This window comes from Phragmites australis, chromosome 5 (assembly GCF_958298935.1).
Source record: "Phragmites australis chromosome 5, lpPhrAust1.1, whole genome shotgun sequence".
Classification (NCBI taxonomy): domain Eukaryota; kingdom Viridiplantae; phylum Streptophyta; class Magnoliopsida; order Poales; family Poaceae; genus Phragmites; species Phragmites australis.
In genome coordinates this window covers 38241576-38262875 of record NC_084925.1, presented here as the reverse complement: position 1 = coordinate 38262875, position 21300 = coordinate 38241576, and the positions used below count along the sequence as shown (strand labels likewise).

At 46.3% G+C, this 21300-nt stretch overlaps 1 protein-coding gene and 1 long non-coding RNA gene across 2 annotated transcripts; one reads left to right on the top strand and one right to left on the bottom strand.

Moving 5' to 3' along the window:
• Positions 1-208: 208 nt before the first annotated feature.
• LOC133919529 (uncharacterized) lies at positions 209-14026 on the top strand. Its single transcript, XR_009909927.1, has 2 exons — positions 209-415; positions 13599-14026. It is a non-coding gene; the product is annotated as an uncharacterized LOC133919529 (long non-coding RNA).
• LOC133919528 (PH, RCC1 and FYVE domains-containing protein 1-like) lies at positions 553-15455 on the bottom strand. The gene is made up of 9 exons (XM_062363947.1): positions 14945-15455; positions 14385-14471; positions 12941-13030; positions 12759-12845; positions 12460-12654; positions 1900-3936; positions 1606-1752; positions 1120-1520; positions 553-1030 (listed from the first exon to the last, which is right to left on the bottom strand). Exons 1-9 carry the CDS (start codon positions 14993-14995, stop codon positions 931-933), a joined length of 3195 nt encoding a protein of 1064 aa, XP_062219931.1. The 5' UTR covers positions 14996-15455; the 3' UTR covers positions 553-930.
• Between the last annotated feature and the right edge of the window lie 5845 nt (positions 15456-21300).

Below are 21300 nucleotides of genomic sequence, written 5' to 3'. Positions count from 1 at the left end.
TAAGATCAAATGAAAATGTAGTTTTCTGAAATATGTTTTTAAGTATATGTAGTTTTATTATATAAAAGATAGGAAAAGTATAATTTTGTAACATAGCTTCTTAAAAGTATAATTTTGGGATAGTTTTAACGATTTTAGTGCTGTTTTATAAAATTTACCTTAAAAAATGTACAGGGACGCCTTTCCGAACTCGAAAGTTCAAGAGAAATTTTCCGAAGTCCAAATTGGGTACTATTCCCTTCTAGAAGCGATACCACCGATGCGCGGTTTCGTAGCGGCGGGGGCTAGAGGGGGAGAAGGAGGCGGCGGCGCGCCACGGGAGGGGAGAGGCGCCGTCGGCCGAGGTGCCGCGCCAAGGACAACAGGCGTCGCCGTGGTGGGAAGCGCCCAGGCGGTAACGCGAGCAGCCAATCCGGTACGTCTCTGCTTTGTATTGTTTGTCCCCGATTGAACTAGGATTAGGGAAGAAATGGCAATACATGATCCAAGCATAACCCTTATATGAATGATCACCGATTGGAGCGGCCAACGAATTTACTGTTGCGTCAGGAAACTGAATTACAGATAGCGTCGTGACACCTATCGAACCCCGACCCCCAGTTAGCCTCATCCACGGTGTGTAGAATTGTATTGAGGTGAAGCAAAACCACTACTAGGAAGCAAGTACAATGTAGTTGCGAAATCTACTACTAGGAAGCAAATAATAAGGTGCGAGGTTGTGTGCATCAAACAATGCAGAGGCCCGAACAGTTTCTTTCCCATTGTCTAAAAAAGAGAGCAAATTATGATTTCTGAACTCATATGCTCCCATGATTCCTTCTACCTCATCTATCCTAAGCCTTTACTGAACAGTATCGCCTTGCAGTATCCATGTCCTATTAATATTGTGACAAAAGAACTGGTTACTTCTGTACATTTTGCTTTTGGAGATTATGCTGCCAGGCACTGCATGCTATTGTACTTTGCAAATACAATGCTCTCGTTCTCTTCCCACCATTTCTGCGCCTCCTCCTCGCCAAAATGCTTCCGACTGCAAGATCAATTATGAGAAAGTTATTGCAAAATTATTAAGCCATGCGTGATGGTAGAAAAGTATCGCCAAAGTTTTCAGGAGTTCACCTGAACCGGATGCGCTTGATGCCCTTCTTACCACTGGGGGATGTAACAACTGTAACATACACCCCACGCTCGATTTGCTCGATCACACCATTGGAATCAGTAGGAGCAATTGAGCTATCTGTTCCCCCATCATAACCTCTGCTGCTATTGGAGTTTCTTCTGCCATTCTGATGCACACCTGAGTCATCCACCAGAACAATATTCGAAGATGGTGTCATATCCACTTGCTCTATGATGTGTAGATCCCTGTTTAGCTGTGGAAATCTGCCGGTGACAAGAGTTTTGTCAGGTGGGTCAGGCAATTCAGCTTTTACTGGTTGTCCAGTGGTGATGCTGATAGGTACGATACTGGAGTTGTCTAGTTCCAGACCATATGAAAGTTTCTTTGACAAAGCATTCCTCTGCACAAGTTTGCCGAAGATAACTCATTTTACATCAGACAGAAATTCTAAATAGGTTGGTATTTGTGATAGGTCAGACTTATACCTGATTTGTTAAAATCTTTATAATGTCTTTTGCGGCTTTGCACTTTGTAGCCTCATCCCCGACAATCAACCAAGTTTCCTCAACTTTTTGTTTATACAACTGAACCTTCAGGCTCCTATGCCGGCATTCTTCCTCTAGAGTGGTTACCTGCTTAGATATGAACAAGATCACCATATCTGTCACAGCAAATCAATGCTTTCCAACGTAGAAATAGAATAAAAACAAAACAATCATTTGGTAGAACGATACACGAGTTAACAAAAGGCTCTAGAAAAAAAATGTTACAGTAATTACCTGTGCTCGAAGCTGTTTCACCTCCTCCAGCAGTATCTTTTCCATCAATTCCTGTTCTTTTCGCCTATCATTAGCAGCTTGTGGCAAAGAGATAGCAGTCTTTTGTGACACTGGATCATGCATTCTCCCTATACAAGAAACATCGACTGTCTGTTTCTTTGATGTCAACCAATATGGAATGCTGTCTCGTGCACATTTGAATTGATTGGGACAGTCGACATGCCCCCACCACTGTTTCCTCACTTGATTCGAAGTGACCAATTCCTGGCTTTTCTGGTTGGGACTTTGTGCCGAGGCCATTTTTTCCATGATAAAATTTGCCTCCTTTAATATGCGCGATAACTTTGGTGTGTATGTTCTTATTTCTGGTAAAGATGTTTCTTCTTTTTGGATCTTTGATCCAAAACTCGTTTTGCTGTGCTCTGCAATTTTATTCAGCTCATTGAAGCAAGCATCACAAACACGACACCTTTTGGTTTTATCTGATGCAAGAGCTGCCCTTGTAACCTTGTTGCTGCTGCAGGAATTGCAGAACATGGAACCACAGTTGTAGCAGTTGTGCTTCTTCCTTGTAAACCGAAATGCCAACCGGCAACTGCTGCATACAGATTGGTCGTTGCTTGAGATTGACTTATGCACACAAATTGCAACACTGAAATTGGAACAGCAAGCTATACTGTCCACCTGTTTATCTTCCAGGGCCTCCACTAGAGTTGGGGAGCTCTTGTCAACATAATCACCTAAACCAAGTTGCCCTTCTGTGCCTTTGCCCCACGTAAACACTTTCCCATTCATTGTCAAGACTGTGACATGGGAAGTGCCGCAGGATATCTCTTTGACAAACTCAGTCTTAAGTGGCCCTTCAACCATACAAATAGCTGTGTTCTCAGATCGAGGGTTCCCTAATTGTCCATGTTCCTTGCTTCCAATGGTAAAAACAACACCTGTTATTGTAAGCACAACGGTTAGTGACGTACCGCAGGATACCTGAGCAAAATCACAGTCAATGAGTGACTTGACACAAGTTGGCACAAGCTTCGACTTTTTGTCAATATGGCCCAGCTTCCATCTAGCTGCATCACCCCACGTGAACAGCTTCCCACCAGGAGCATTGCTCTTGAGAGTGCATGATGTTTCCACAATGGCAGCTGTGTGCCATGGTCCACACGCAACAGACTTGGATCTTAATCCTCTCAAGGACTCCACTTGTTTTGGCCGAGAAACACTGCATGTGTTACCATGCCCAAGAACTCCAAATGTCCCATCTCCATATGTGAACAGCTGACCAGAGGAGGATATGATAGCTGTGTGCCACTGACCACATGCAATCTTCGACACAGAGATGCCGTCCAAAGTACCAATCAGTTTATGCGGGAACCACTGGCTTCTTTGACACTGATCATTCCACAACCCTAGGCTATGAATCCCTTCTCCCCATTCATAAAGTTCTCCTGAAACTGAAACCGCACATGTGTGCTTTGCTCCAAATGCAATAGCCTTCACTGGTGTAGAGGCAAGAGATTCAATGATTTTAGGATGAGAGACACTGTCACTTGTTTTGTGTCCCAATCTCCCCCCGTTCTCCTCACCCCATGAGAATACCTGGCCTTGCTTAGTAACTATTGCTGCATGTTTCTCTCCACAGGCAATGCTCTGCACATCAAGAATCTGTGCCGATTTCAATAACCTCGGAAGTGAAACATTGGCTCTTGATACATGTCTATGATTTAACATACTACCCAGAACATCCCCCCAGACAAAGATGTCCTTCAGAGAATCTGATGCTGCATGTGATCCCTCAGATCGTTTGAGTTTAGGCATTTGGGTGATTCTTTGGTCCTTTGTTTTTTCAGCAGATTGTATGTCCCTCAAATTGTTTTTTACTCGATTTACAACTTCGGGACTAATCTTTTCCAAGTAGGAATCTAGCTCTGACCATGCTCTTTGTCTTGGAGAAAAGAATGGTTCTGAGCAATCCAGTTTACTGTGCAAGAACCTGTTCTGTATCAACCTAGGACTGCCATATAGCGAGTGTGCCTTCATGAATAAATCAATTGGATAAGTTTCCATTTGTACTAAAGTAAAAGCAAGATGCAATGAGCACATATGGACAATTGGAATGGCTATTTACAACCAATCATCAGCCATACTCCTATACTTAATTGCAAGATATATGAAAATGTCGCTCCTCAAAGTATACACAGTTAAAGAGCTTGTTGAGCATCTTAGTTTGAATGTCATTAGTGTTCTTTTTTCGAACCGGCAAGAGAACTGCCCATCATTAAATTAAGAAAGGAAAGATGGGGCCACAGGGAAACCCCGCAGAACACAGTCCAAAGGAAAACAAGAAAAGGTAAACAACACACACAACAAAACTACACTTAACTCCAGCGTGCCCGTAACAGAAAGGGGCGACCCCAAACCTACTGCGCCTTAGGCCATAGCATGCTCAGATACCGAGCACCCGCTGCACACCACAGCACGGCCTCTTCTCTGATGGCCCTAAGGAGACCCTGCGCGCTTGGGCTCATGCCCTCAAACGCACAACCATTACGATGTTTCCAAATGAACCAAGCCACCAGCATCACCAAGGAGTTGAACCCCTTGCGTTGATTTTTGTCGAGTTGCTGTGCAGCAAGTCGCCACCAGTCTTGAAAGGAGGCCAAGTTCATGCTCGCCGGCGCCACACGTTGTAGACCAACCTCCTGCAAGGAGTCTACCCAAAACTGTCTGGCGAAGACACATTCGACGACCAGAAGGTGTGAAATGGTTTCTAGTTCGAAATCACAGAGAGGACACAAATCAGGATGAGGCAACTAGCGTCGTGCTAGGTGATCGGCTGTCCAACATCGATTATGGCAAGCCAACCAAATGAAGTACTTCACTCTAGGAGGCGCCCAAGATTTCCACAACCTCTTCCACGGCTCGAAAGTGATACGACCGGTGAAGAAGGTCATATATGCCGAGTGAGTAGAGAAGACGCCGGACATCGAGCCCATCCATCTATACGTATCCTCCACCTCATCCTGTAGCTCAAACTCTGAGATGAGGTCCCATAAATTGAAGAACTCAGCTAAGACCTAGACCGATGCAACCCCTCTAATGTCATTGACCAAGACTCTGTTTGTGAGGGCTTGTTGGACAATCCGACTATTTGTAATGCGCTTGGGCACTAAAGTGAGCACATGAGGGGCCAAATTAGCAACTGACTTCTCCAAAATCCAGCGATCCGTCCAGAACATAGTGCTAGAACCATTGCCAACTTCAGAACACATCATGATAAAGAATAAGGCCACAGAATTTGCAGGGACTGAAACTCCAAGGCCAGCCCAAGGCTTGTGAGGATCTGATTTCAACAATCACAAGTACTGCATCCACAATGCCCAACCAAGAACCTCAAGATTGTGAATGCCCAGGCCCCCAAGCTCCTTAGGCATGCAAACTTTGCTCCAAGCTTCTCTTGTGAGCACCAATAACATCCCTTCGGCCTTTCCACAAGAAGGCTCTCCTTCTCTTGTGATCACTTTGATTACCCACTTAGGAATATCCAACGCCATCAATTGGAAATTGGAATGGCTGTGAGAACCGCCTGGACAAGTGTTGCTCTGCCAGCAGGATGGATTAGAGCAGCCTTCCAGGTCGGTAGCTGATCAACAACCTTATCCACTAGGGGCTGCAATATAGATTTTGTGAGTTTCTTCACGGAGAGGGATAGCCCTAGATAAGTGCAAGGAAACTCAGTGATATCACATCATAGTTCACCACGCACAACGTCAATTTCAGTCTGCACGCACTGGATCAGAGTCACAGGACACTTGTTAATTTTTGTCCGTAACCCGGAAGCCTCGCCAAAACACTGAAGAATCCTTTTGACAGCATCAAGCTCCGCAGCAGCAGGTCTCAAAAACAGTACCACATCATCAGCATACAATGATACTCGATGATTGAGTGCTCTAGTGGAGAGAGGTTGGAACAGACCGACCTCACAAGCCTTATGCAGAACTGGGTTCAAGACATCCATAATAAGAATAAAAAGCATTGGCGAGAGTGGATCCCCTTGCCTCAAACCCCTCTGATGATGAATTAACTCTTTAGGATCGTCATTCAGCAAAACCTGAGTAGAGGCCATAGCAAGCAAATTACTTAGCATATTACGCCAACATTCACTGAAACCCAAAGACCTGAGAACCTCTAGGAGAAAACTCCAGGACACTGAATAAAATGCCTTAGATATGTCCAGTTTCAGCAACACTCGAGATTTCTTTTGCTGATGTAAGAAACGGTCAGAGTTCCGCACCAATAAGAAGTTATCCTGTACACAACGGCCACGAATGAAAGCGGTTTGATTAGGAGCAACCGGAGCATCCAACTTCGGAGCGAGCCTTCTTACCATAATTTTGGTCACCAGCTTGGCGAAACTATGGATTAGACTTATGGACCTATAATCTTTCACTTCTATAGCATCCGGTTTCTTCGGCAATAGGGTTAGGAAAGCTGAATTCAGAAGATGGAGCTTCCTCCGATCTCCTTTCTGAACAGCAGCAACCGCATCCACAATGTCCTCTTTAATAATAAGCCAACAAACCTGGTAAAACCTACCGGTAAACCCATCCGGACCTGGCACTTTGTCCAAGGGCAGTTGCTTAATTGTGTCCCAAATTTTTGTCTCAATGATAGGATCATCAAGGGCCGAGAGTTCATGAGGAGGCTGGTAGAAGGATGCAAGGTCAAAAGTGACTGCCCTCTCTTTAGTCGAGTCTAACAAGTTAGTATAAAAATCCAAAATAACTTTGTGGTTCTCCTACTCACTTGTGATCAATTGGTCATCAAGCTTTAGTTTAGATATAAAAAATTTACGTTTTCTATGGCGAGCTTGGGAGTGGAAGAAAGCAGTATGTGCGTCATCCTCCTTCAGCCACCCAATATAAGAGTGAAGGCGAGCGCGAGCGATTGTACGCTCCAGGGATGCTAGTCCGAAGCTATGCTTCTTAAGTTCCCTGCGCAACCATTCTTCTTATATAGACAGAGGCTTGATATCCTGAACGATCTCCAGTCTGTGAAGGATCTCTTTGGCCCACAACAACTGTGATTTGATATTACCCACTGTTCGTTGACTCCAAGATTGCAGTGCCCGGTCAAGTTTCGGAATTTAACAGTAAGATGACCGAGAGGGCAGGTTTCAACAACCGATTCTGACCAAGCTGCCTGAACAACCTCTTGAAAATTGTCCATTCTAGGCCAATACCCTTCAAAGCGAAAGCGCCTTTTCCCCCTCATGTTATCCCAAAGCTCAAGTATCAACAGACAATGGTCCGATATAAGAGAGGCTACACTTTGCAACAAACAATCCGGGAAGAGAAGGTCCTAATCTGGTGTGCAGAAAACACGTTCGAGCCGCATGAGCATGGGCGCCTCCCGCTCGTTGGACCACGTATATTTTCTACCAATTAAAGGCAGCTCCTGTAGTTCGATGTCATCAATAGATCTTCGCAATCTACCCATCATTGCTTGATTAATATTGGTGTTATTCTTGTCTTCGGCCCTGTATATCATATTGAAGTCTTTGGCATAAAGCACGAACGTCCCTTAACTCCTGCAAGAACAAGACCTTTTGTGGATCTGCTTGAGGTTCGTACACGCCGGTTAGCCACCAGTTGGGGCCATCATCCGTGGTGAAATGGACAGAAACTGAGTATCTATCAGTACGCGACCCTATGGCCCGACAAGCTGCACTTTTTCAAGCGATCAAGATGCCACCTCTGGTTTCGTCAGCTGGTAAAGCTTCAAACTTATCAAACTCAGACCCAAGGGCTGAAAGCAAATGCTGACGGGATATGCTTGCAAGCTTTGTTTCTTGGAAACAAACTATGTCAGCCGACGAAGAAAGGACCATTTCACGGATAGAATTGTGCCGCACTCGCATATTAAGCCCGCGAATGTTCCAGATCAAAATAGAAGATATATCCATTATGAGGAGAGCAAAAACCGACCAAGAGAAAAAAGGATACCCCCACCTATAGGGACACCAGCACAGCCTTGGATAGCATTTCACACAATTCGGGAAGCCTCCACCCGAAGAGTGCTGCTAGGGCCTCTAAATGCCGCCGCGAAATTGGTTGCTCAAAAAGCTTGGCATAGCATTGTTGCGCCTGTTCATCCATCTGTTCCCATTCAGCTAGAATCCCAAGGATGCACATGATCCTCACTACCGTGCGACGCCGAGGAATGCGCATCGCACGTTTGTCGCTTATTCCAGCGCAGGATGAAGGCAGGTGAACCCTAACACCCTCGGGTCATTGGGCACTTGAGCAGGCCATCAACCGGGCGCATGAGATGTTTTACGAATTTCGTCGCCAGAGGTTCAGCAGGCCGGGTCGATGGTGCAATGTCTTGTAGCGTGAGTGCGAAGGAGCAAGTTTGTCCACTAGCCCTCCTTGAGTAAAAGATGTCACAGGTTTTGGGCTTGTATCTGTTATGTCGGTCACAAGCAGCAGTAGCCTGTAATGGGTGTGCAACCTAGGCATACCCCCTGCGCTGGCATCCACAGGGCCGACGGTTATCCCACTACCAGACGCATCGGCCACTGCTTGGGCCCCTGCGCACTCACGGGGCTTGTCAGACGAACTTGTCGTCGGGTGGAAAACCCCTGACAGGGCGGGCGTGGAGTCAAGGTGTGTGTTACAGGTTGAGGCGGCAGCAATTGGGGGAGAGAGGGACAGGCAACGAGGCGTCACATCCAACGAGTTGGTTGGCTATGACATTGGAGGTGCCTCAGTTTCTGGAGCATCGTGGCAAGGAACCAGAGGGGTGTCGATGTCCACCTCTGACTTCCGCACAGCCAACGTAGCTGCGGGCCTGAAGACTAGCAAAGGCATGGGCGGGCTCAATGGTTACGGAGTGGCCGAGCGGTGGTCGCCTGTGAAGGTCTGGCTAGCAAACATTTCAAACATAACGGGGTCACATGGCAGTAGCATCGAGGCGGGTGAGCCAGCAAAAAAGCATTTCGGCAGTTGAAGGAGATCGTAGTCTGCCTGGTTTGAAGCAGGGATTGAAGTCACACTTCGCTGCTTGGGGTGAGGCGCGAAGAATGTGGCCACCAGGGATGCAAAAGGCACCTTGGGCCTTCACTCGGTGGAGCGCTTGGAGCTCCCCTGAACATCATGTTGTAGGCGTTGCTCTGGATTAGCAGTAGGAGGAAAATTGTCCCTGCGGCAGGCCTCCCCACGATGCCTGGAGTCGTGCCTTCCACGGTGGTGACGGCTATGGATGCAATCCCTTGCATCTCGGTCATCCCTGGTGCCGTCAACTCTGCCCCCATCGGTCCTGGTTGCTTGCCCTGGAAATGCAGGTGAGTGGCAAGCACTTTGGCTCGACGCCTCCATCAGGGACACCATAAGCACAGTCCAAGATGTGCTCCCAACGCCTGTTCGGATCTCCGCTGTCCTTTGGGCTATCAGTGAGAAAGGTTAGATCATGGACAACTTCAAGGTGTATGAACAACCTATAGGTGTGGCCATTCTTTGGTCCAAGTGGTTCCTCGGAGTGGATTTGCACCATCGGCAGCGGAGTTGATGTGGGAAGAAGCTCACTGCCCCCCTCAGTAATAGTGAGCCAGACGATCCTCAGGATGTGGCTTGGGTTGCTGCACCAAGCCCAAAGGTCGTAGGTCCTTGTGCGTTCCATTATTCTCGAGTGCTCTTCTGCGTAGTGCATGGAGCAACTCTTACCTACCACCATAGCAGCAATCTCTTCTGACCAAGCATGCAGTGGTAGGCCTTCAATTCTGAGACGAACATGGAAATCTAGGTGAGTTGGAGTTTGCAATCCTTCTATCTGTCCAGGCAGCAAACTAGAAGTCGCACCCGTGGTAGGAGAGGCGCCGCTTTCGCACCACCTCGTCGCAGTCTGCTGGTTGCTGAAGATGACCGAAAAGTCTTCAAGATGATGCTTAACGATCTGGCAATGGTGCACGCAGACGCCGAATTGTTTCGTCAGAGCATCACTAAGGTGGTAGGGCTTGGTCGTCGACGACGGCCAGGAACCGGCTAGCCAGCAGACCGTGGCCCTAGCGAGGAGGCGGTTCAACCGGCGCGCGACGCCGTCGGAGGCAGAGATGGCCGCGAACTCATGAAGTGGTCGTGCCGCTGGATCGCCCCGGAAGGAAGCCATTCAGCCTTCAAGTGGTGAAACTTGCGATGGTGGTGTCCGGAGCCGCGCCACGGGCAGTCGCTGCATCGAAGCGCCAGCGAGCAGTGCTTGTTTGTAGGAGAGCTGGCTTGATCGGGTAGGTGTGGATGGCAATCTGGCGATCCTGCTCGTGCTGGTTTTGTGGGACGTCAGTTTGCAGTCAGCTGCACGGTGACCTGACTTCCAACAGTGCCAACATTTTGTTGGATCTCTGCAACTAAACACTGTGTGGTCTTGTGCGAAGCAGTTAAAACACCTTCCCTCTGCCTTTTTTTAGAGCTCTGAAGATGCGTTACGCCGAGCAGCTAGCCTGGCTAGTGTGGCGCATGGTGAATGGAATCTTTCTTTGTGCCACCAGTATCTATTTTCACGGAGTGCCAATCATCCTGCTCAGTGGAAATTTCACAAGCCCATAGCTTTGGATGCTCTGTTGCAGCTGAGGTCTTAGAGTATGGGGAGTCATGCTCTTGGGTGTGGCCAAACTGGCAAGAACCTCTACCTTGGTTGTCTTCGAGTTGAATGTTGTATGTCCTTCTCGGTGACAAGTTGTTTGTTATCATGGGCGAAGTTAGAACAACAAACCCCTTCCCTTTGCTCGTAATGGAGATGCACTCTCGTTGCAGGAACGACTGGGCATGATGCGGCTCTGGTTGACACTAGTCAGGACGTCGTTTGTGAGCCCTTTGTGGTTGTAGATCAGGCTATTGAGCAGAGTAACCTTCGGTGTAGGCCGATTCCATGACAGGAGGCCTATTGGAGATGAAGTTGATGACAGGTGGTGGTGGACGCTGCTGTAAGCCCCCAAATGGAGCTTGAGGCCGGATCGCCAAAGGGGATGGCTCAGATGGCTCATCGTCAGTGGAAGGCTTGGTCGCCAGCGTGCCAACACTCTGCACCGGTCGTCGAACTGCGGATTCAATGCTTGCAACCACGTTCTCCTACCGTAGAGGTGCGCAAAGGGAAACGGGATGTAGAGCTGAGGCCTCTGGAGTTGAAAGCGCTCCAGGTTTGCATGTAGCATCGACCACGACTAGCTCGAGGGAGGCAAGATCTGGCCGCAGCATGCACAAATCCAGCTTTGGATGTTGCGACTCCGTGAGGTGAAGCTCATTTAAGGCGGCACAGTGCAACAACGTGCCTTTTAGCTCTTGGGAAGCGGATCTGCAAGCGGACTATATGAACAACAAATCCATGGCGTCTACTGCCTCACCTGAGAGTTCCTGTGACGAGGAAGCCGAGCCCACCAGAGGTGGCACTGGTGTGGTGCCAACCTTGCCATCGGACTTGGAAGTGGATGCCCCTTTGGCCAGCGCGAAATGTGGGCGAATCTGCATTTCTCGCAGGGTTGGCATTGGGCGAACGATCTCCGAACCTTGCAGAGAACACTAACAACGGTTAGGAGGGGCCGGGCGAGTGGATTTACAGGCTGAATATGTGGATTTCAGGTCGGGATTTGGGAAGCTGAGGATCGTCGCGGAGGCAGGCGAGTCGTCGGAGGCTCCCAACGTTCAAACATTTTCCCCTATCCCCATCCACTGCATGTCATTAGTGTTATATTGTTATCATCATTTTCAGATGGGAAATAGTTAAATGAAACATTTTCATCATAATCTAACAGGTCTACTATCATCATCAATGTAACCTTAGCACGACCTAATATGTCCATCATCGATACGTCCTTTTCTCAAGCCTAGAGATCAGAACATGGTACTTAGTGTACTATAACTCTATAAGTGATGTGGATGTGATAATTTTTACTAGAAACATATTATATCTTGAGGATGGAGTAGCATCGTACACGCATATGTTATCTATATGGTAGGTTTAATAACTGTCATGATATAAATAAGGTATGTGTGGATATTTCAGACAGTTCATCAAACGCGAAAATTATTTTCGGATTAGGAAAGAATCCTCTGAATAACACAATCCAAGAAGGTTACGCTCAAGACTCTGAGTGTTGTACGCCTCCCTAACCCAAATATATATAGAGGGGAGGGGATACATCAGAGAGGAAAAAAAGAAGAAGAGGACAATCCAGAGAGAGGACCAATCAGAAGCCATACGAGGTAGGATAAAAGTAGAAACAACACACTGAGGTCCACAACAAATTCAAGGCATAATCAAATTCATCCGATAAGAGCTTTAGGATTTAGAACACGACAAAACTCGCTAAGATTCATAGGAGTAGATCTAGACACACCCCATTGTAATTGACTTCTCCTAAGATTAATCAAGGCAACGTAAGTATTTGCATAATCAACTTTACTAATCGTTAACAATAAAATTCACAAGCTATGTCAAATTCACACTTAGACAAATCTATCATGTTCTTGCATATAAATCACTACATGCATGAATTTTAGAATGAACCTTTGTGAAATTTCTTGAATCATCTGCAGCGAAGAGCCTACTCCTTTGCTGAATATAGCTAGGAGGGCTATTTGTGCAGCTGTTTATCCTACGGCTGTTTGTTGAGTTAACCAGAAGTAATGGGGTGTTTGGAGCTGATATTAAGGCTGTCAGGCCTAGATACCAACATTCAACTTGATCTCTATCTTTGCAGACCTGGGTAAACATGATTGCAAAAAAAAGAGAAAACATTATATAAGTTGACTTTTAGTAACAAAGAGATCACGAACTCTAAACAATATGGCCTACTGAGGAAATACCAAGTCAAGTGAGGATTCACCGTTCTTGTATATAACTGACAAGGACTGGAATTCCTTTTCTGGCCAATGCAGACGTAAAAGTTTTGTCTGTAATTGAATTTTCAGAAAATCAGTGTCTTCTGATCGTAGTGCCGTAGTACTAAGGAATAATAGCATATGTTTGGAAAAAGAATATCACATACGGTCTTCTGTCCAAGAACTACACTTGACACGGAACTCAAGCTCAAACGTTTTTCCCTTTGTTTGGTGTACCATATTAGTGCTCTCTCGTCCTGCAAATAGAAATGAGTAACAAGTACAGTACTGTTATTCAGAGGAGCAAAATCCCAGATATGTAAGTATATAAAAGTGGAAGACGTTCATTTTTAGTTTACTCAAGTTGGTCTATCTATAGCAAGCTCCAGAAACCTAATAAAACTAAAGTTGAGCATGATAGTGACACCAGGCAAAATGGTGTTGAGTTTTTTTAAATGTTGGACAAAGTCATGTCAGAGGCTACTTATAGGAGTTATGGATCTAGGTTCCCTGCAGATCTTAGAAGTCTGCTAAAGGTAACTTAATTCAAAGGACTGGGTGGGGATACAAAGTGTGTGTTATGTGGGAACTGGGTAGAGGTGGGGAACATCATAGCTTTCTGATATTGTTGGTCTTGAGTGAAATATGTTTATTTTGTTGATTATATACCTGAATTATTTGTCGGAGCACCATGATATACTTAAATTGTTTTTCAAACTTATGTATGTACGATAATGCATTGTAGGTGTGAAAATAATGACGTACAAGTACAACCATTTCAAAATCACCAACAGAACTGTGACATTTGCTTTTTTCTGTCAACAGCAACAAAACAAGGATAGCTGTGAAAGGAAGCCAGGAAGGGATCAGGACCACGCAGAGCAATGAAGGATCAGTGGACAATCGAGCAGAATACATCAGGGATACTGGCCATTGTAACGAAGGAGATGGTTGAGAAACTGGAAATGGAAAAACTATCTTAGTGTCATATAATCTACCTTGGTAGAATTTCACATGGACTTGTTTTTCTACTTGTTCAACTATGTGTTTGGATAGTTATTGCTTCCATGAAATTTGAGATATGTAGAGGAACTGAGCCTATCTAGTTGGTGGGAGGCATGGTTGTACATCCCATCTTTTTTCTTTTTTTTTTTGAAACAAAAGGTTGCACATCCCATCACCCAGGTTTGAGTAATCTTTACTCAAATTTGGATGCCTATTTTTATATTAATACAAAATTTCCGAGTTAGTCTCTTCTTTTTTTCTTAATAGACAAAATGTCAAAAAGTAGATGATTTTATAGACAACATTTCATGTTATTAGTTTCGAAAGGTTGAGGTTGACCTGATCAATCCCGTCTCCTTAGGCAGTTAGGTGCTGGACATTAGGATTCTGGAGGCATCACTATTAGCCTATATAGATCTTTAGTTAGCCAAGGAAACATTGGGGAAGTTATTGACAGCAAAATTGTAAATAAGACACGTCAATAGAATGTTGCATGGTACAATCTTAAGTTTTTTTTCATGAAGCAAATGGAAGACCGTGTATATATGTAACCTTCAAGCATTCTACACAGCATAATTACATAGTTATTCAGTTAAAGCTACTCACATAAGATAGCCTGACAGTGCAGAATTTGGGCTTCCCTCTCTTCCCACATTTCAGGAGATGTGCACCCTTCTTGAGAGCAACAATGGCCTGTAGGAAGAAACCAAGTTGTCAAACCATAGAATGGTTATCCTCTAAGATGAGTCTTTTCCCGCATCGATATTGTCTTGTATAAGTGAATCCAAAAAGATGCAGACAGGAAAATATATATTAAACAGAACTGTGACATGCAAGGAAAATGCCATGTGCACATTCAGAATATACATTCATAAGAAATCATGTGCATCAAGCTTCACAAAAGGAGGAGAATCATGTGCATCATGCTGTCTAATGCATATGCATTGTTCTGAAGAAAATGCAGGGTGTTTATTAGGCCCCCAGAGAAAAAGATGCGCAGACCAGGAAGAACAGATCATTCTATTTGACTGTGATGCAGTGATGAAACTACAAGCAGCAAAAGGAGAATCATAGGAGTATGGAAACTGCTGGGCATATCTTACGCGTAGATCTGCTCACGATACTACAAAACTCTGGAAGAAAGCGCAAGAAAAACAGCTGCATACCTGCTCAACTCCTCTAGTTGCTGAGCTCCTCCCCTCAAAGGCCCCAGCCATTGCAGCCAGAAAAGATTAAGCAGGCAAAAAGGAGGGCAACACCCTGAGTGAAGTTCAAACCTCCTTTGATCAACAGTGGGAGAGAGCAAAAGATGGCATTGATGTGACAGAAAGAGAGATGCAATGAAAGAATGAAAGCGAGCAGAGAAAGAAGACGGGGGCAGAGCTTGAGGAGGGAGGACGGTGTCCGAGGCGAGCTGCACGATTTCAGGGAGCCGGAACAGGAAACGATAGCGATTTTAACTGTGCGTGTTTAAAGAGGAAAGAGGAGGAAGAGACGCAGCGGAGGTTCAACCACCGAGTGTTGTGTGCTTTGTTCGACACACATGTACGCAACACAGGGACACAGGCGCTATCAGAGAAAGAAAGGTTCCCCGGTCCTCTTTCTCTCTCTCCGTGCCGTGCCAGAAGCAGGACTGCAGAGGTAATCCGTTCCCCCTCTCTTATAGTATCCGTTTGGATCCCTTGCGAGCTCATCTCGCCCGCTTGGTAAGGCTAACCTTGTCAGTGCCGGAGAGCGGTTTTTGCACTCTCAGGCTGGCGAGGTGAGCATAAGCACCGAGGAAGATCGCTCAGGATCTAAACGTGGGTGAGCTTGCCCAGCCAGGCAAGGGTCAGCAGGGGTTTAAAAAAAGATCTATAGTATGTTAGATCATCTTCAGCAGCTATTTTAAATTTTCATCCTCAAAAACACTATTACAGTATCCTCTGTCACTATTACAGTATCCCATATTTTTTCATCTCCAGCAGTTACCGTATTTCCTATCTTCTACTACTCTTCTCTCTCCGGTCCCACTGTCAGCCTCTATAAACAGTATTATTACAGTGTTGCTAAAGTACTGCTACAATGTTCCCATCCGGACCCACTGGCAGCACTAATGAACAGTACAGCCACAGTGTTGCGTACTGCTACAGTACTCGCCAAAAAGTGCAAGGACTTACTCTCTCTGCAACACTGTAGCAGTACTGTGCGGCACTGTAGTGCCGGATGGGGTAGCTGCTGGAGACTGATTTCCAGTGTACAAAGTACTTTAGCACTGGATAACTTCTCTACTGAAGTTGATCTTACAATAGCATTGCAGCATCTTTTGTTATCGGTATCAAACAGCAATGGCTTTCAGCTCTTATTGTTGTACTCCCGTTGCTGTAGGTGCTTCTGAAGTCTTGGGTTTCATGTCAAATACTCAAATCCCAGGATTTGTCACAGTTGCATACAAAACCCAAGAAAACTGACACCACCGTTCTTTTCCTAAGCATCTGGCAATACTCTACTACTATCTTTAATTAGCAGCAAATCTTGCGTAACTGGTTGATCTATTCTTCTTCTTTTTTTGTCGAATGTGCAGGAGAATTGTGTATTATTATATTAAAGAAGAAGAAAAATAGTAGGAACCCTTACAACACACCCACACATGTCATGGTTTTTAAGTCACGTGCGCACCCGCCCTTGACTATAGAAAAAGAGTGACCTCAACTTAAGAACTAATTCTCTACTGGAGCAAGGACGGCTAGGTACAAGAGGCCACGAGCCCCAGCCATACCCCACAATTGCAACTCCTCACTAGCGAGCAAAAAAGCTCTAGGTAGGTTAGGTGAAGCTCCATCAAAGACACAACAGTTGAGATGATTCCAAATTGACCAAGCCCCCAAGATGATGAAAGAGTTAAGGCCTTGCCGTGCTTTTGTATCCACCATGCCATTAGCTCTAGTCCACCAATTGTGGAAGGAGGTTTCCTCAATCGATGGTGAAAGAGCCTGAAGGCAGACCCACCATAGTAAGTTGAACCAGAATTATTGTGCAAAAACACAAGTGACATGTAAAAGGATAGTCTCATCATCTTGATCACAGTGTGGACAACTAGCAGGGTGCGACAGACCTCGTCGTGCAAGACAATCGACATTCCAACACTTGTTGTGCACAACCAGCCACATGAAAATTTTACATTTGCCCGGTGCCCATGATCTCCAAATTCTCTCCCATGGTCTGAACGAGACAACACCTTGGAAAAGGTTCTCATAAGCCATCTTAGTTGAATACTCTTCTAAAGTTGAGAGCTGCCATATATGGAATCTTCCACCCATGGCTACAGCACTATCTCAGAGAGGATATCCCAAAGATCTAGAAATTCAATAATGACGCTGACGGAAAGAGCCCCTTGTATGTCAGTAATCCAGTTTTGATCAGTGAGGACCTCAAGAACAATATGCTTATTTGCTCTTCTCTTAGGCACCAAAGCAAATAATTATGGTACAAGATCAGCAATACTTTGCCCATGGAGCCACATATCTTTCCAAAACAAAGTGCGTGCACCATCTCCCACCTTAGAGAAAACTACCATAGAGAAGGAAAAAAACTTAGACACACTAATGTACCTGAATAGGGAAGACTGACCATGGTCGATTACGTTCAGTTTTTTGCAACTAAAGCCATCTCATCTAGAGAGCCCAGTTCAGATTTTGGAGATCCGAGATGCCAAGACCACCAAGCTCAAGGGGGCAACATACTTTGATCCATGCCACTAGACAATGATCGCCCTTTGCATCCTTTCTTCCCCGCCAAAAGAAACTCCTTCAGATTTTATCTATTACCTTGATGGCCCAAGGAGGAAAAACGATGGCCATGGTGAGATAGATCAACTTGGATGTGAGCACAAATTGAACCAAAATTCTTCGACCAACCCGTGTCAAAAGGTCAGCTTTCCATCCAGGGAGCTGATCTGCTATCCGATCAATGATGGGTTGAAATTGCACCCTTGTTAAGTTCCGCAATGAGAGAGGAAGCCCAAGATACTTACATGGAAATTCAAGTAGCTCACATGGAAGACTATCTTGTATTGTGACTATATCCAAATCAGTTCACTGAATGGGTAAGACGCTGCTCTTCTGTACATTGGTTTGGAAACCTGATGCTTCACCAAAGAGATGTAGAATGTCTAGAGTTAAGCCAATTGAGTTGGTAGTGGGTTGAAGAAAGAGGATCACATCATCCGCATACAAAAATATCCGGTGCTACAAGACTCAAGAGGAAAGAGGCTCTAGCAGGCCCTCATTTGAAGCCTTTGACACCATAAAGCCCAAGATGACCATAACAAGAATAAAAAGCATCAGAGATAAAGGATCTCCTTGGTGTAAACCACGCCGGTGTAAGATGACCTCACCGGGTATCCCATTAAGCATAACTTGCGTTGGCCCACTTAGAATATCACACCAGATCAATCCAAAACCAAGCTTTTTCAGGACTTCTATGAGGAAGGCCCAAGAGACCGAATCAAATGCTTTTGTGATATCTAACTTGAGAAGAACATGAGCCTATTTTTGCTAATGAAGGAATCTTGTTTCTTCTAGCATGAGCATGAAGTTGTCTTGAATGAAACAACCCTTTATAAATGTGCTTTGGTTGGGGCAAGCCATCTGATGAAGCCCGCTCGCCAATCTATTGGCTAGAATTTTAGTGACAAGCTTTGCAAAGCTATGTACAAGACTTATGGGCCGAAAATCCTTGACATCCTGCACATCTTCTTTCTTTGGCAAGAGAGTTATATAAGCTGAATTGAGAAGTCCCATGTTTCTGAATTTTCTGCTCCAAACAGCAGAGATAGCAGCCATGAAATCTTTTTTAATTACTGGCCAACAGTTTTTATAGAAAAATCCCATAAATCTGTTCGGTCCTGGGGCTTTATCCGAGGGAAAATGCCTTATAGTCCTCCAAACCTCTTCCTCGGAGAAGGGTGCATCCAGGTCGGCAAGACCATAAGGTGTCCAAACTCATCAAGATTAATTGTGAGACTCCGGTCCACACCGGTCCCAAGCAGTCCACTGTAGAAGTCATGAATCACCTTAGCCTTATCCTCATGGCTAGTAAACACTTGACCATCAGAGATAAGTTTTGGAATAAAATTCTTTCTCTTGCGATGTCGGGCGTGGAGGTGAAACAACTCGGTGTTCGCGTCCCCATCGCACAACTAATTGATCTGAGATCGGCTCCTTGCAATCGTCCATTGGAGAGAGCCGCAAGGGCCTGTATGTGTGCTGCAAAAAGTGGTTGAGCAAAAAATTTGGTGTAGTCCTCCAAGGTATGTTGATCAACACCCTCATGTTCCTTGATGATGTCAAGAGCTCGCATGACACGCTTTTTAGTTTGCTTAGGGCAAGATCAATTGGATCCACCCCAGCGCTCGCTAATCATCGACTACAATAGAGGGTAGTTCTCGAAGGAAGTGTTTTATTCCTTCTTTTTGAGATATGTGGGGTAGGAAGAATCCTGGTCGTCATCATGGAGAGTTTCTTGATAAATTTCATGCCAGCTTGCAATGAAGGCGAGGCTTCCGCCGAAATTGGAGCCGAAGGAGTCACAGGTGCATTAATTAGAGTGGCGGTGCTCCTCAGTCGGTGTCTAGAGTACGTTTTAGAGTATGTCCCCGGGGTCATATCTTGCCGCACCGGAGGTTGCGAAGAAGTCTACATCATCGCCAGTTGGACCTCAGTGGTAACATGAGGGGACGGGCGTAGATCTACCCAGGAAGCTATGTGCGCTAGAGGAGTCTTAGATGAGGGCACTTCAGATGCACGCATAGCTTCCCAGGTAGTGGCCAGGACATGTGGCTGCATGACACCTTGAAGCGGCAGGTCCTTCTGCACAGGAGTATGTAGGTCGTGCAGGGCCCACCTGGCTTACAGCAATCCTATGAGAGGGAACCAAGGGAGCATGAAGATATGCTTCTATTGCTGAGCTTAAGTTGTTGCTCCTCGAGTTGTCCCTCGCCGCCCCTCATGTAATGGTGCCGAGACCTGAAGCGTCCCCATCATTAGGTCACGTGTTGGGACTCAGAAAAGGAGGCTAGATGATAGTATTCTGATGGCCTGCCACGTGGCTCGAGCCAGGGGAAGCAAGCCCCAAGCAATCCTTAACCGAAATGCAGACCGTCGAATTGTTGCCGGAGCAACCACCTGCTGACGATCCACTACGAGAGCATGGTGACAAGGATGTACACCGGCGGCGCCACCGGGATTCATGATCGTCGTCACCAAAAGAGGAGGTGGGCTTGGAGCATCCCCAGCGGACTGAAACACAACTGTGGTAAAGATGCCAATAGTGTAGGCTAGTGTCTTCTTCACCAGCGGAGACTCTTCCATAGTGACTGGTGGCTCGATGATCTCCAGCTCTTTTTGACCGACGGGATAGCATTAGGTTGGGAGCACCAGGTTGACAACCTAAAGGACTTCAAGTCTGAACGATCGATAGACTCAGGATGAAACTGCAGCACCCAATAACACGGGTTGAGGAGCTACTCCACTGTGGAGCACTCCAAGTGTGTGCTAGGATGCCACTAAGTCTGATTGAGCCAGCCATGACCAGCGTTTGAGATGTAGCTGAAAGGAAGCCACCCTGATGGACTTGCCATCGCCATAGACACAGGTTGCCGTCCACTCATCTGTCAGGATCAACAGGTAGTCCTCCAACGACATGGGTATTAGCGAGAATGAATTATCATCCAGGTCAAAGCGGTCAGTGAGCCCCACCGCCACCGCATGTTGGGGGAACTCCAGCTTGCAACCGATGACCGAGACGAAGAAGGCGTATCGCAAGTGATCCACAACTCACGTGAGATCATCAAACCAATCAATAGTGCACCTTTCCAAGGGTAGCACATCGACCGGGGCCTTGGGGACAAGCTCCACCGCCGCAGGGGATGGAGCACGACCGTCCCTGATGTCAGTCACGTCCTAGTGAGGAGAGCAACTCCATCGTGCAGATGAACTCCGGCACCAGGCACGTCATCGAGGGCACCCAACACCACCATCACCTTAGATCGCCTCCCCTACCATGGTTGTCACACCCACAACCTGAGTCCTGGACAACTCCATGCCAGACCAAGGCCCACCCCTGGGACGGTGTAGCACGACCGTCCCACCAGTCCAACGAGGCTAGGTGTACGAACAATGATCGAACCCCCAGCATCGAAAATAGTAGGTGGTCCGTCAGCATTCGAACACATGGTGTAGGCTTGAGAAATAGGTTAAAACACTTCCCTTGAAGGTCCGCCAGCACCGGGTGGCGAGGACCCCAGGACGACGGCCGAAGCCATCTTCTACGGGAGCGGCAACCAACCATCGTCAGCCACCCGTCCGCATGTGGGCCACGCATCATCACACGGTGGTAGCGTATCTCAGAGCGGTTTATGTTGGCAGCCGCCGAGGGAGGGCGGTGCATGAGAATCCTTTGAGGCATATGTGCATTCTCTGGTGGAGAAGCTACCACAGGTGGAGGAGTAGCCGTAGATAGAGCCATGCCCACCAAGTCAATG

Coding starts and splice junctions, on each gene's coding strand:
- LOC133919528 (XM_062363947.1), bottom strand. CDS start 14,995: ATGGCTGGGGCCTTTGAGGGGAGGAGCTCAGCAACTAGAGGAGTTGAG. Junction 3,937..12,459: donor ATTCAAGAAATTTCACAAAG/GTTCATTCTAAA, acceptor TTATTCATGAAG/GCACACTCGCTATATGGCAG. Junction 1,521..1,605: donor TAAAGATTTTAACAAATCAG/GTATAAGTCTGA, acceptor AAACTTGTGCAG/AGGAATGCTTTGTCAAAGAA.